At 32.4% G+C, this 16,686-nt stretch overlaps 1 protein-coding gene across 1 annotated transcript in view; it reads left to right on the top strand.

Moving 5' to 3' along the window:
- LOC106458561 (sortilin-related receptor-like) overlaps nt 1-16,428 on the top strand; it is a 37,580-nt gene extending 21,152 nt beyond the window's left edge. The window contains exons 5-12 of the mRNA XM_022384802.1: nt 169-318; nt 837-986; nt 2,691-2,885; nt 4,927-5,043; nt 12,324-12,437; nt 13,216-13,341; nt 15,640-15,762; nt 16,303-16,428. Of these exons, the coding sequence (XP_022240510.1) occupies nt 169-318; nt 837-986; nt 2,691-2,885; nt 4,927-5,043; nt 12,324-12,437; nt 13,216-13,341; nt 15,640-15,762; nt 16,303-16,319 (992 nt within the window). The 3' untranslated portion in view covers nt 16,320-16,428. The remainder of the gene's footprint in view (nt 1-168; nt 319-836; nt 987-2,690; nt 2,886-4,926; nt 5,044-12,323; nt 12,438-13,215; nt 13,342-15,639; nt 15,763-16,302) is intronic.
- The last annotated feature ends 258 nt before the right edge of the window (nt 16,429-16,686 follow it).

Genomic DNA, 16,686 nt, shown 5'->3' on the forward strand with positions numbered 1-16,686 from the left:
TGTAGCTTTGCGCGAAATTCAAAACAAACCAAGCAGTTTGACTCATTAATAAAACTAATATCTAATAATAGAGACTTGCTATTATAAAAGCAGTTTTTACAGGTAATTCATAACATGTTTTTAAGGATTTCTAAACGTTTACTAAAAGGTTCTTTTACACTTGAACAGCTGCTAAAGTTGGTGAATTCTGCTTGAACGACGAGCAGTGCCATCTGGCGAGCAAATATAGTTTTTGTAATTACATAATTCCATGGATATACGGGAAGTGTGAATGTCTTAATGGTTACCTGGCAAAAAATGATCATCGATGTTTTCCTGGTAAGTCATCCATAAAAATATTAATTTATGCAATAAATAACTTTGCAATAAATTATAACTTGTTTTAATTTCCATGAAAAATAAAAAAACGACAGTTTAAGTTAGAAAATATTATCAGTGCCATTTCAAAACAAAATTTGAATCAAGTATGTGAAAATAAAAATGTGTAGGCTTCTTTTCTAGAAGGGGGATATGATTGGTTGAAATTCGAAAATCTGGAGGAGGAAATAACAAACTAAATAATTAAAAGCAGTTTAAATAAAACATCCATTTAGAATTCCACACAGGGCATTGAATTTTGAAACCGCAAAGATTAAGTTTTTAGACATATTTTTAAACGTTTAATAAATATTTGGGTGCAAATTTACAGACATACACACTGCCAGCTATTGTACACTAACAATGAAAGTGAGCTGTAAACGATGACTTGGTTAACTTAAACACCATACTAAACGCACTTATGACTAGCCCTTTGGGAAATACTTTCCAGCTACCTAACCATATCATATGTATTCCAGAATTGAACAGTACTTGTGAGAATGATGAAGAGTGTGTAACACACGCTTCCTTCTGTAAGCACAGAAACACAAGTCACAACTCCGTGTGTTCTTGTACGGATGGCTTTATGATGTCAACAAATGGAATAAGTTGTGAGCCGCTAATTAAAGGTAAGAACCAGCAAGCTCTATTCTATATGATTCAAGGTTTCAAATACAGTTAGTCAGGCAAAACCGATGTAACATCTTCAATATATATAGGAATAAATATCAGATATATCAAAACCTTATGTACATATTATGTTTCTCTTTGTTTTCATGATTTGCGTTTATGTGAGCTTAAAAACTTGTTCGTCGAATTTTTTTAAAGCGCATTCACGAATCACAAGTAAAATTAAAATTACAGTAAGTTAAAATTTATGTCTGTTTGTTTTCTCTGTTCTCGTTTTGTTACAAGATACTTAAGAATGCCCTAGAATTGGAAGTATTAAATTTAAAACTAAACTAAACATACCAAGTTATTTTTAGTCACTTAAATAGTTTTAAAATATTTTAAAAAAGGTACATAAAACAGAGATATACCTCTATGGTTCTTGTAACACACAGTACAAGTACGAAATGAAAATATTAGCTAGTCTAAAACATACTATATTCCAAATCGCTTGCATGCGACCTGTATGTCTTGAAATAGCTAGTTATGACCCTGTAAAACATGTCAGTTGTTTAAGATACAGCTGGCAATAGCTAGTTATGACCCTGTAAGCTAGCTGTATCTACAAATACTTAAAATGCTTTACAGAATCATAACTAACTATTGTTAGCTGTATCTGTAAACACTTGACATATTTTACAGAATAATCACTAGCTATTACCAGCTGTATCTATAAACACTTGACATATTTTACAGGATCATAACTGGCTATTGCCAGCTGTATCTATAAACACTTGACCTGTGAAAAAAAAAAAAAAAAAAACCAATCATTTTACAAAAAAATATCTAACTATATTGTACGTAGACCGAATCCAAATCTAGGTTTTGTAGAGAAACTGTAGTAGTTGCTTGCCCCTCTCAGAACCAACCATCATTTTTTCCCCAATTTGTCGTGCCAATCATTTATCTTACGACTTCCAACAGCGAATTCTCTAAAACCAACAATAACAAAAATTAAAATAACATTAAAAAGGAGCAACAGGCAAGCTGAAAAACCTTTCAAGACCATAGGTATTCAGTTTCCTCGCTGCTAAAGGTGTTTTGGCCCCTAAACGCAATAACATCTGAGAAGGTTGGGCTTGCTCAGCAAAGCTTGATGTCACACGACTGTATTTGTTACTACTGTGATCTACAACTTCCACATAAGTTCCATTTTGGGAATTTCTGATAAAGGCCAACCAACAACCAGCGTAGTTTACGGCTGAACGTGTGTATATTTAAAAACCCACTGTAAATCAATATTTATCGATCAGGTTTGGATTCCTTATATATTAGAATGAAACATAATTCATTTCTGAGAAGCTCAGACTAACGTCGTACAAAACACGTTGCAGCATTTACCATTCTAAACGCAATCACACTATCGGCACAGTTGGTAATGGTTTCTGTTGTTGTTTTTTTCTGTAGTTATTGAGATTAGGCATTCACTGCGACTTTATATCTAACTGTGCTCATTTATGGCCGGCTACAGCTTGGCGATTTTAACTTACGTCGAGTTTAGAACAGTAACTCTTTGTGGGTTAACCAGATAAAGATAAGTAAAAACCAGTTTGTTTTTTTAGTAAATCGCACTCTGTATAATTTAAATGCCTTAACTGTCTGGTGTTATTTTGAGTAATACTTTCGTATCTGTCTTTTATTTGGTGCCAATTTATAAATTTCAGAAGAAAATGAAGAACTTTTTCAAAACAAGACAGACGAAGTTATCACTAAAAAGAGGGCTCCCCATCATAAAGTTTCGCTTGGTAAACCATGTGATTCTAGTGGTCAGTGTCAAGCAAGAGATCTTCACAGTGCCTGCATCAGTGGAGTTTGTGAGTGTGTTTCAAAGTCTTCCAGGTGTAACGCAGAATTCACAGGTAAATATGTTAAACAAACATCGTAACCTGGATACTCTCCATTATTCTTGTCTTCGTAGTTGTATTATTTAATATAATACACAATAAATATTTGAAATAGATAAAAATAATATTCTCAAGTCCGTTTTATTTTACTAAACGCGTCTTACCAAAAATGTGTTTCTTGTTAAGCAAATGCTGTGAAAAATCATTCGTTAATGAAATCCTCAGGGAATGATGTATATTTTCTTAGCAAAACTAATTTACTGGAATATTTATATTTCAAAGTGTTCTGATTCATGTCTGTTCCCCTTTCTTTGTTGTTGTTGTTGCAATGACTCACGTATTGCAACCCAGTTCTGGAAATCTTAGGATTAGGTTTTATTACGCTAGTAAACTTAAGCTGTATTATTTTATGTAGATATCATAGGAAGTCGTTGTTTTATTTATTTCATATAACAGTTTCGTGACACAATTATAGACGTTTCTCTTATGTTTATAGTAATAGGTTTGGTAAAGTATAAAGACATATTTTTTATGTGACAGAAAATGTCATCTGCTTAAATATGTTTATGTATATATATATATAACATTAACATAGGGATATGATCGACCTGTGTGAATAACTAATTAAGTGATGTAATTAGGACGTCCTTACAATTTGATTGTGTTCCGGCCTTTTAAGTAAAGAGTAGTAATTTTTTTGTAAGTACCCATACACAATATCTTGAAAAAGATCACTAGGAATATTCTTAGCATGACATTTTCGCTAAAGAGTTGAAGCTTCAAATAATAATTATTGGCCAGTCTGTTGAGAATTTCATAATATTGCTGTCAAAAGTAATGATGACAAAAACTCAATGTTTAGTTCTATTCTCTTGTGAAAAAATAAAAATAAAACAAAAAACAACACTTGTTTTATAAAAAACATAACTTTTGCTGTGGAGTATAACTCTTGTGTTTGAATGGCTGCAACACATGTTAAAGCTAGAAACAATATAATTTAAGTTTAAAACAACTCAGACACAAATATGTTGGCTAATGCACAATATTTGTGTGGAATTTTAAACAGCTTATACATACATAATAATATTAGTAAACTAACGAATTTAAAACATAAGTTAAAGTACTAACACTGCATTAAAACAATATTTCATATATTACCTATTCGGACGATCAATTCGTTTCCACCATGCGTTGCTTCTGCACGGTTCAAACTAGGATTCATAATGAAAATGTGACTTCATAACACAACAATGTATTTAAATAAACACAATTTAGAATTGAAAATCGCTCGTAATTTGTGTTGTTAAAAAACACAAAAACGTACGTGTTTATATCGCTGTAATAATATATTGTGTTATAGTTCCCATAGCTCTGTGTTTAGCGAACATAATTTTTGTATTGCTTTGAAATAACACAGTGTTTGTGTTGATTTACAATACTAATTTTTTTACTGCGTAATGTAATATAGTAATTATTTTGTCCCTTTTTGTTCTTAATATTTTTTCTAATTAGATATTAATAATGATAATAAATGTTTCAGGTTTCCTACTTTGACATAACTATGTAGTTTAAAATTGTTTCTAAGATACTTTAATCAATCAAGACAAACTGATTGGATTCATTTATGATAATCCAGGGTTAGATCTCGTGTAGTTGTAGAAATCTTATCTCTAAGTGAAAACATGTAAAGTATTAGATCATATGAACGCGACAAGTAAAAACGGAAACTTGTTTATGCTTGTTAACTACATATGTTTAGGGTTAAAAAAACACTTACTGAAATTTGCACTTGAAAACTAGATCAGTATAAGTCTGTACGTAGGAGAACTTATGTTAATATTTATGCTTGATAAGTACAGTTGTACATATGTTTAGGGCTAGAAACACAATGAACGAAAAACATACTTGTAAACTAGAACATATTAAGTTTGTACACAGAATAAATTAAGTTCACATTTAAGCTTTTTAGTTGCAGTGATTTATGGATAGGATTAACTTGAGGGTACATTATATTTATTTCAGCATTAAAAATATAATTGTTATTTTCTCATTTTAGGCTGTCTTAATAACACCTTCCAGTGTACAAGTGGGCACTGCATATCGTGGTATTTTGTTTGTGATGGACTAAATAACTGTCCAGATGGAAGCGACGAAGACAATTGTGAACCAAAGCGTAAGTCACGAACTGCACGTTTTCACTCTATGTGGTATACAGGTGGTAAAAAACTTGGGTTGTATAGTTAAGTTTCCAACTACAGCAATTTAATAGCATAGCTTGTATTAGCGAAATGGAAGATTTTAATTTAGCGATTTATATACTTAGATTATTTCTAACTCTACAGAAATTCCCATGTTTTGATGGCAACTTCGAACAAGAGAAAATCTGATTGACCAATTTCTGATATATAAGAATAGGGTTCGATCTCACTCATCAAAAACCCAATGAAACTTTCAAAAAGTTATTTTAGTTTTGTTCAAAACTCTTCCCAAAGTAAGACTACTTTTACTGAAGGTTATTCAATTTTGACCTTGATTTGTACTATAAAAATGGTCTTCAACATGTTATGACATCTAGAACATTCTGCGCACTTAGTACAAACAATAATAACGTTATTCAACTATTTCTTATGACTTATTAATAATTTTTAAGTTTGTCGATTATTGAAAGATCTAAGACAATGAAAGTAACTAGAAAGAGAAGAATAGAGTATCTTAGTCGTATTACTCCTTCCGCTTCGCGGTTTTCTTGTCCTATTTTGATTGGTTCTCCTTCTTACTGCTCTAACTTCAATGGGAACCCCGTAGTGACTGCGTTCTCAATGTTTACATTTCATGCAAACATTAAAGCTTCCAACCTTGCACATGTAATATGGTTTTCGTACATTATTCCAGTGTATATTGAGTAGGTCTTCTATAGATAAACTACTTTGCAAGAAGCAATGGACTTTCACCAAAATCTTGACACAAATGGGGGAATGGGAAGAATTCATTTTCAAATCAAGATTTTCCCTGCAACTGGTGAACAAATGAAATCAGAAGTTGTATTTTTCGAAAGTTATAAAACAAAGCTATTGTTGAAAGGTAGTGTTCTTGATTTTTATCGTTTGCCGGATATTGGGATGACCAAAACAGCCACTAACTTCTGTACGATCGACTCCTAATTTTAGAATTAAATAATAGTTAACAGAAGATCCAATTACGGGAAAATAAAAATAAAACATTTTTCTTAGTAATCACGTGTCACTAACAGAGATGGGTTTATGTTCTTTAATAATCTAAAAATTCACAATGTTTATGCATTATTTAATGATGACGCAACGAAATCAAATGCAGGACCCACAGACGAGAACTTGGTTGTGTCAAATATGTCTAACGTGGAGGATTATTACGAGCGCTATTCTCAAAACTCAAATATTTTGTTTGTCACATTTATTGCTACTTATAAATTTTGAACGCTAGTACTCGTCGAAAGACACCACCAGCCACTACAGTGGTATAAATCTAATCACCACAATAATTCTAAAACTATACTTAAAGTGGAGTTCAGAAAATTACCAATTTCACTTATTACAGAGAGAACCCGAAATTATAATTAAATAATAAAAAGAAATCGCCACGAGATAGTAAATTTTTAAATACAAGGAATAGAAAATAAACTGAGATAGACGAGTTATGAGAAGAAGACGAGAATTAGGCTTAAATGGAAATGGGGATAAATTTGCCTAAAAATTAATTATATTTAAACTTTATGAGATAAAAACAATGAAGGAACACAATAATAGGTGAAAGAACATGAGAGAACCTCGCTCATTACTTGTACCCAACTCAATATTAATCACATAGTGGTATTCAGGTTTTATTATGTTAATTCATCAATGGCGAAGTACCAACGATCCTACCAGCAAGAGATATTCCAATCATATCACACAGAGTTATCCTGTTACTATAAGCAGGCTTTTTTATTTGCTAAATTACATATGTGGGATTCTAAACTGCTATTTTCTCATGACTTTCTCATTCACTTTCATGCATCGTTGAAGCTCTTCATTCATCTTTCAAAGGCGAAAAAACTATTGTAGGAAAAGTTTCGAACGTTGTAAATCTTTTATCCTACTCTTCTAAAACAAAGTGCTTAGATTTCCATACAGTCTTGGCGAGTGAAAATTTTGGATTCCTCTTCATACTGTTAACAATGCTAATTTTAACTAGAATTACAATAACAGATACTCAGGTAGAAATAAAATATATCTATTACTAACATTCATTACTTAACTCATAATTTAAAATTATTTGAACTTTATACCTTATTTTTCTATTTAAAGTGAAACCCTAGTGGTTAGGTCACTTGACTCACAATCTACGAAACTCGGCGCATATCGTACTCGTCTTTTCAGCCGTGGAGGCATTATAATGTGACGTTCAATACCACTATTAGTTGGTAGAGATAAGTGACAGATAATTTTAGTAGGTTTGCCACAAAACAAACAAGCTATCATAACTGTATCCTGATTTATTCTGTGTCTTTCCTACTCTTACAAGATAACAGTATACACATTAACACATTCCATTACAAGGCTCAAACTGTCTGACGCACCATGAACAAAAGTTTTTCTACTTTATGCCTATCTCAGCTTCTAAACATAAGGCAGTTAACTTTTAGGTTATTTAAAAAAAAAGATAACAAGATTAATAATGGGAAAAAGAGAATTTAGTAAGAACATTATCAATATATATATATATACATTATAAAAGAATGCCATGTGCTGCACATCTATATATACACAATAGTCTGTCTGTCACGTTCTGTATCTCCTGAACTGTTAACAGGGAAAACGTGTATATATCAATATGCTTCCTTTCTAGAATACATTACAGGAAAACTTATTTTTTTTACAGTTTTACTATTCTTAAAATTTTATATCGATACGTCAGTCTTCATAAGTGATCGGAAAAAACGCATAAAAAGAGGAACGTGTTTGAGTATATATTTGTTGTTATTCGGTCTATATACATGTTTTTTTCCTGCCGTTGTTATTGTATACATGAATGGTTTTATTGCATCATGTCGAATAAATTGATTTGAATTTAAATGAATAATTTCCCTTTGACTCTTCTTATAAAAATGACAACTGTTAAAAACGCTCACTTCCGTAGCGATCTTTTCTTGTGCTGAATAAAATGACAAGGAACAGTGGCATCTAGCGGAAACAAATCCCTGTGGCTACTTAGCGAACCTGAGTGCTATATTGTGCTGAATGCACCCATTGCATCGAAACCCAAACATTTTTGCCAACAATGTATATACTATCCAATATTGATAGTATTTTGTAACAATAAAAAAGTAATTGACTCACAAGATATTTGCTTAAATAATGTGTTTAAAAATCCTATGGTTTCTGGACCCCATAGGATTTTACAAAATTAGTACTTTTAGATTTTTATTTCCGTCAGTTTCTAATTCGTTATAGAGTTAATCCTATTTTTTTGAAACTCAATTTGTGCGATGATGTCTATGTACTTTAATAATTAATCGTCTTTCCCTGGTTTTCTCTTCTTCAGATACAAAAAGAGGACTCGATAAGCATGAGTAAGGTAAAAAATAACCACACTTTATATTTAATGGAACAATTTATGATTAAGTTGATGGTGTTAGTTTGGAATCTAAGCTCGCACTTGCAATAGGAAATATATTTTGAATTTGCATGAAGAACAGTGATTGAAGGAGAGTTCTATTTGCTATAGAAGATATGGATATTTTCTGCCATTTTTCAGTCACAAGGCTAATGATGTGTTTGCAATTAAGCACATAGATAAACAACGAACTATCTGTGCTCTGCCCACCACGGGTATCGAAACCCGGTTTCGAGCGTTGTAAGTCCGAAGACATACCGCAGTGCCACTGGAGACCAAGTCTAAGGATGTTTTTTTTTTTAAGTATATGACTAACAAACATTTGAACATTAATATTATAGTTTAGTATGAATAAAAATCTAGCTTATTGTTCTTGGACATTTTGGTGCATAACAGACACGCTATGTTTGAAGTACGTCTAAACTAAATTTTGTTTTCAGGACTTTATTTCCAATTTAGCAGTTTTTGTTTTCGAAACATTTTAGTGGGGTTTCATTAATGTACTTTCTAACTGTACTTAAAGAATTGTAAGCAGTTATTCTACGTTGCATGATCAAATAAACTACGTAATATTAGTGAGATGCTTAGCTTATAGATTAGCCCTAAAGTTCTGAAGATCGGTGTGGATAAGAAAATGATAGTACGACAATTTCTAGAACAACAGTCACAGTATATAAGAAATATGTTAGTTTGGATCTTAAGCAGAGTTCATCCGCAGTTGAAATTCAATGTACGTAAAACCTATTGCAAGAACGAAAAAAAAAACATTTTAAAGATGTAATACATAATAATAAGAGATCTTTGCCATCCATAGGTTTCCATGATTCTCTTGTGGAGGAGAATATGTCGTCTCTACCATTAGGAAGTTTGAAAATTTAACAAGCATTACATGACGGGTTGTAACAAAATGCAACATCTCTATCACTAATAAAAATTGTGATAGTCGAGCTAAGGATTGAGAATTCTTGAAAGTTTGGCAAAAACTCCAAATAGGAAGCCAACATTAAATCATCAAAATCATCAGCGACGCCACTCCTCAAGTTGTAAGCTATTAAAAAAGAAATGATTCTCCTCAAGACAACCTTGTAGCACCCCATACATGACCAAGAACATGGTTTGTTTTCTTAAGTTGGATTTGTTTGAAGTTAAGCACAAAGCTCCACAATGGGCTATCTGTGCTCTGCCCACCACGGGTATCGAAACCCGGTTTCTATCGTTGTAAGTCCACATATATACCGCTGTGCCACTGGGAGGTTTGTTTTCTTTAAAAAAATACCCATGCTAATTGGATGTCAGAAGTAATTTATACCGACAAAATAATTATACGTCACTGAAAATAACATTGCCACTTTAAATAAAGATTTGTATTCTAATGCATTTCTGCTAATATGAACTATATTTTATCAGAATTAGGCAATTAAAACAATAATATATATTTATATATGTATGTATACCATTAACCATCACTCTATAAACTTTTAAGTGCATAGAAATTAATTTTAAACCAAAAAAAGTTTAGAAATGTTTTCTATCAGCATACAGAATTTAAAATCTGTTAAAATTGTTTGCTAAAACAAAACATTCAACTATTTAAAACTCAGAGAAAAGTGCAAGTTAAAATAATAAAACAAACTGACTTAATTAACTTTAGATACTCCAATAGGAAGTTAAATCCGCTTCATAAAAGAAAAAAGGGGTATGGCTTCTCATTTCTACCCTTAAATATCATTATATATACACCTTACATTTCATTTTATATTTATTTCCCTACAATAGCATGGCCAGATGGTTAGGGCGATCGACTCGCAAACATGCTCGCCCTTTCAGCCGTGGGTGTGTTATAGTGTGACGGTCAATCCCACTATTCGTTGGTAAAAGAGTAGCTCCAGAGTTGGCTGTGAGTGGTGATGACTAGCTGCCTTTCCTCTAGTCTTTCACTTCTAAATTAGAGACTGCTAGCGCAGGTAGCCCTCGTGTAGCTATTCGCGAAATTAAAAACAAATTTCCCTACAAGTGTTGAAATCTAAGTGTGAACAACCTTGTTTGGAGCTAAGAAACTCTTTTCATTTGTTTGAAAATACTTCACCAAGACAGAGTTATGAGAATTTATCTATGTTGAGCACAGAGTTACGCAGTAAGCTATCTGTGCTGTTCCCACCACACTTATCGAGACCCTGTTCTTAGTGTCATGATCCTACAGACTTCCCATTGAGCCACTGTGGGTAATAATTGAAATAATGGAAAAAAAGTAAATAAAAATAGATAGAGAAAACCGCTAGGTTTATTTCGAGGTTGGCGGGACGACATGCTTGTGCAGCATTCACCATGTAGGTTTACTAAATACGGGGAATCAAAAATTACTTGCGACGTTTAAATCGCTTTCGTTTAGTGTTGGCTTCACGTAGGAAAAAAAGTGTAATGGTTGCTAAACTTAAATCGTTCGATCAGTTGCTTATCCACTTAAACTAGACTTTTTGGAAGTCCGGTTGCGTACGTCTCCAATTCGACTCAGTCAGCTCCTCACACGGACTCAAGACACCAAACAGTCAGACAGACGAACAACTGGGTTTAAAAACTTCTTTTTACTGATCGATAATTAGTCTTATTAAGAAAGTAAGATGCAAGAGTTATTGGCTTATAAAAGTATGTTTCTTCAGAATTATTTCATCAGTCATGTAAAAACCTATGCACATTTCAGAGAATGTGCACAATTGATAAATCTTATATGTATATAATCAAGGCGATGATATCGTGAAAACTGCCACTGGAGTTTAACCTGCGTTGCGCCAGGCCATTGACTTCTTGGAAGAGGATTAGGATAGAAAACGTGATTATGAGCATCCGTTGAGAATTATTTGCATATGTACATACACTGAATACGTTATTGCTATTAATGCAGAGACCGGTTCTGTTCTTGATGGAACGTCTCCAAGATGTTTATGTTTTCTTTCCCGACTTACACTGTCAAGATTAATACACGAACAAAACAACAGAGGACGAGAAATAATGATGGTCTTAAAAGAAACAAGAACATAACAATATACATCCCTGATATGCACAAAAGTTTAACCAAATTTACTTGTTATCAAAAATCTAACTACTGCGAATATATTAACACCAAGAGAGATCTTGTAAATACAGCTGAACTAGTGCACTCAAAATGTTGGGGGCTGGCATCAGGAGCGTGCACAAGAGGGAACAAGCAGTTCCCAATAACTCAAAGCATACGGACTCCATGGCGAGTGTATGCTGTTTATTTCTATGCATATGTGTGCATGTGTTTCCTTAACACGACCCCCCCCCCCCCCCAATGGGGATAAAATTTAAATTTCTGCGCATGCTCCTGGCTGGCGTCACCTAGCACTGAACAGGTAAACACGATATTACTAAAGTGACATTTTCAGATAGATGTGTTGTTTCCAGAACTAAAACCTTCTTTTGTTGTTGTTTTTATTGTGAATCACTAAAAATGACAGTATTTTCTCAGTGCATGAGCTGTTTTTAGAACTCAAGCATTTTTATTGTAGTCATCAATTTCGGCTTAAAGTCTAAATAACCGAATAGAATTTGTATCTTCTAAACGTTTTACAGAACACATGTTATTATAAGAGTTTTATTATTATTAAATAAAATTATGTAAAAGTTTAACTAAACTTGAAAAATCACCAGGGTAAAAATTCGGGCCTTTGCTTATTTTTTTTAAAGAACTTGTACACTTCGTCATACCGAAATGTTAGAAAGCTTAAACATATTCACTGAGCGACATCTACAATTTCATAACATGCTGCTAAAATAATAGCTCTGTACTTTTCGTTATCACAGGATGCTCAAAAGAGGCCTTCCAATGTGATGATGGGGCTTGTTTGTCCAGATCTGTTCTCTGCAATGGTATTCAGGAATGTCAAGATGGCAGTGATGAATTTCACTGTAACAAAGGTACGTACAGTAATAAATAAGTACACTTTAACTTTTCCGTGAGCGAGAATGTAATGATGACAGTTAACGAGTTTTAGTTTCACATGGTAAATATAATATCTTACAATAGAAAGCCTGAAATAGCAGGATGATAGTATTCATTGCTTTAAGTATGTAGAGTAACTGCATTAATTAAACGAGCATAACGAAACGATATGACGCGTATAACACATGGGGACTGTGTTAGACAGGCATAATGGGACATCTACGAAACATTGTTGCTGTATTAGACGTGCATAACGAAATGATAAGGACATCTACGATACATTGTTGCTGTATTAGATGAGCATAACGAAATGATGAGGACACTTGTAATACATGGGTAAACATTGCAAATTACTAGTGCCAAATGTATTGAAAGTGGTATTTATTTAAAATTAACTTTGCAGAATATAAGAAGTTGAAGTGTCGATGACAATAACATGCTTTATACAAAATGTGTTCTTACAGAATAAAAATTGTTGAAGTGTCGATGACAATAACATACTTTATACAAAATGTGTTCTTACAGAATAAAAATTGTTGAAGTGTCGATGACAATAACATGGTTGTTACAAAATATAAGTGGCTGAAGTATTTAAGACGTTTGTTTGAAATTCCAGAATATAAGTGTCTAAAGTGTTTAGCACACTTGTTTAAAATCGAGAATATAAGTGGTTGAAGAATCTAAATATTGTAACACGCTTGTTACAAGATCTAAACATGTTACACTCATAAAATTGCTTTTCTCTAAATGCAGATGGGTCGTGTGACCACAGGGCTTTCCAGTGTGACAACGGTCAGTGCTTACCTGAGTATGCCTTTTGTAACGTAATTACAGACTGTGAAGATGAAAGTGATGAAAATCCAGAAGTGTGTACGCACGGTGGGTTTCTTAGTTGTTTCTTAGTAATCTCATTTACGATTGATAAAAACGAACAGAAAAAAACATGTCGAGTCTTGAAGTTCAGTATCTGTATTTAAATATAGAATTTTGCTTTTAAGCATTTTCTTTTGTTCTGTGATCGTATTTACTCCAAGCTCATTTCGACTTAAAAGAAATAACAAACAATAAACTATTTTTTTATTGTATAGCTTTCTTATTTATTGGTCTGTGTACAGAATGCTTCGAAATCTCTGAACAAAAATGGACAGGGATAAATAAAACATTGATATGTTTCAATCTTTGCTCCCAGGCTAACTATAATGGGCAAATGTTGACAGCTAGGTTAACATAATATGCCTCATGTCAACTTGTTAAACGCAATTAGTAACTGATTCAATGTGTTATAGAGAATTGACTTATTTGATTTAGAATGTGTGGTGTGTCAAAGTGTAGAAAAGAAAAAATGATACTAGTGTGGAGTTGAAATGTGTGTCATAATTGTCGTAATAAAGTTGAAAAAAACAGTTAATTTTTGGAATATTGAAATAATAAATGTATCAAACATTGTCGTGGTAAACTTTTCTTATTCAGACAAGTAAGAGAATGGGTTTAGACTAAGAGATATAGTTATCTGTGGATAAAATGTTGATCATGTGTTTTAAAAAAGAGATATATGCTTGAGCCACTCATATAAATTTTTGCCATTCAAAAGTCCATTTCTAAGTTAATGAACGAGGGATTTTGCCTGTAACTCTCAGCTGTGCACTAGTTTTTCAATAGTTTTCATCCATGTTAAGAAACTTTAACAAAAGCTTGTAAGAAACAAATGTTTGCACGTGGAATGAGACGAGTTGGAAGTCATTGTCTTGAGTACTACAGTCAAGTTTAGCAGGTTATAAATGGAAAAAGAAAAATAATTCAAGGCGCAACTTCGTGGTCAATTATCAGTTTTGGTTTCACAAGAGGTCGAGCAGAAGTTAAGAACGTGAATCTCTGGAAAAATCTTTATTAAAGAACATAACAGAGCTTTGAGAATAACAGAGGCTTTGGAGACTGCATAAGATATAAGATACAAAATGGATTCATTAAATTCCGGGAAAACCATTCAACGTATTAAAATAAGTATAGGATAACTAGAATAATACGAAAGTATTTTGATATTTTGTTGACGAGTTTTATTCCAGTGTTGCCATTTATATTAAGATAAACATAATTCTTTTGAGTATTTACAATTATAAGCATACTATACTTTTACTAATATAAGATTTTCATGAACACTAGTAGAGTGGATGACATTATAGCAATATATATAGGTTACATAAAATTGTGAGCGAAAATTTGATGAAGTTGTACGATATTAAATTCGAACTCTATAATTTCAGCTACATTTAGAATATTAGGTAAAGTTCAAACAGTATTGTATATCCCGACAAATATGCTACAACAATTTAACAGATTACCTTATTTACAACACTATTTGTTGCTTTTCATAACGACTTATAATAGTACACTAGTATAATTAACAACATTTTGAGAGCTACCCATCGCACCATTGTTGACATCAAGTTTGTGAAGACAGTCTGTGAGCTCCTCCTACCCTTATGACCACCCTTACTACTTTGTCTTAGTGAACGAATCTGTATCAAACAAATAAGGCATAATTGTGATCGTGGTGTTACAACTGTATGAAGCTTGTTAAACAGAACATTAAAATAAAACTGGAAAAACTATAAATCGCTATTATAACCAATCTCGGATTATTGATTCAAGACATTCTGTTTCTCATCAGAATATAGTACATTCTCTACAGACATATTTTCATGATATCCCAATCACAAAACCTTTAACTTTCGTACCACTAGAAATTTCCCAACTGTCAATGCTACAGCCACTGAGAGAAACCTCAGTATACCTAAAAATATCATGTACCACTATACATAGGTAATTTTATTTCCATATATATAGATAATTTTATTCGATTTTCTTTACTGTGTTTATAAAGCTATTAGATAGTACACGAAAATAGAGAAACGTTCTTCTTACAAGTGATAATAGCATATTCATATGATTAAATACTTCTTTTATATATTGGACTCAAGAAAAAATAAAGTAGCTTTAGAAACTTCAATGTAAATTTTTAAATGCAAGCGGTAACGCATTTTGAAACCAGTTAATACATTTTGAGCTGAATCATTTATCTAGATGTTTTGCTGCACTGAAGATTAACAACACTTCTTGGTCTTTTAAAGGTTTCTAAAAAATAAAAATAAAGCAACTTCGATTTTTTTTCATGGACAGCTGACACTTGTCCTAGTGGGGTTTTCCAGTGTAATAATGGTCACTGTCGGTCTACAGCTATCCTCTGTAGTGGTCAAGATGGTTGTGCAGATAGTAGTGATGAAGATAGGTGTGAAGTTTGCTGTAAGTATTTTAGTTAAACAGCACAGTACAAGAAATGTTTGTAGTTAATAAAAATATACCTTGAAGTTGAGTTAATGTTTCATTTAATTTTGTGACAATTTAACCTTATTATTTAGTATAACTTATACCATCAGAAAGTATTTGTAGTAGGTTTGTTTGTTTAAACACAAAGCTGCCCAATGAGTTATCTGCGATGAACAGCTAAAATTTGGAACAAAATCCAGAATTTTTACATTATAAGCCCTCAAGCATAAATGGAATACGAAATCCGGCATTTCTGCAAATTTCTTGTTGTATATCATTTTGAAATATCTGTTCTCTTTTTAACACTAATGTTACGATTTTTCGTTGTTTTTAGATTTGACACTTGTAGCTCACTTAATTTTTTGGATGATATCCAGCTGATTTCGTTTTCGAAACATATCGCGAGCGTAAATAAATCCTAACTGATTTAAGATTGAAATTGTACGATATGTTGATTATATGTATTATTAACAAATCAAAAAAAGGCACTTAATATGTTTATTTTTTTCATTCCAGATTGTGACAAACCATAGACTTTAGTTTTTGAATTCGGGTTAGGGCAGAATGGAAACTAACTATGCTTCAGCTTTTTTGCTTGGTCGATTGTTGTTCAGCGCCATCTGGAAACAAATCTTGGACATTTCAGATCATAATCAAGTGTTTGGTTCTTAAAGTTTTTATAATATATGGAAAATCTTTGAGTGGTTAAAGTACAGTTAAAATACTGTACTAATTTCATCTTCTTTGAAACTGATTGTGACCATGAGAAACTCCTTGTATCAGCACTAGTTTGGTGGTTAGCTTTACTAAATTAATACACAAGTATTAAACAATAACGCAGGTGAATTTAACAGTGTTTTGTTCTTGTTTGTTTGTTGTTGTTGTTTTTGGTCTGCAGTG

This window comes from Limulus polyphemus, unplaced genomic scaffold (assembly GCF_000517525.1).
Source record: "Limulus polyphemus unplaced genomic scaffold, Limulus_polyphemus-2.1.2 Scaffold485, whole genome shotgun sequence".
Lineage (NCBI taxonomy): Eukaryota > Metazoa > Arthropoda > Merostomata > Xiphosura > Limulidae > Limulus > Limulus polyphemus.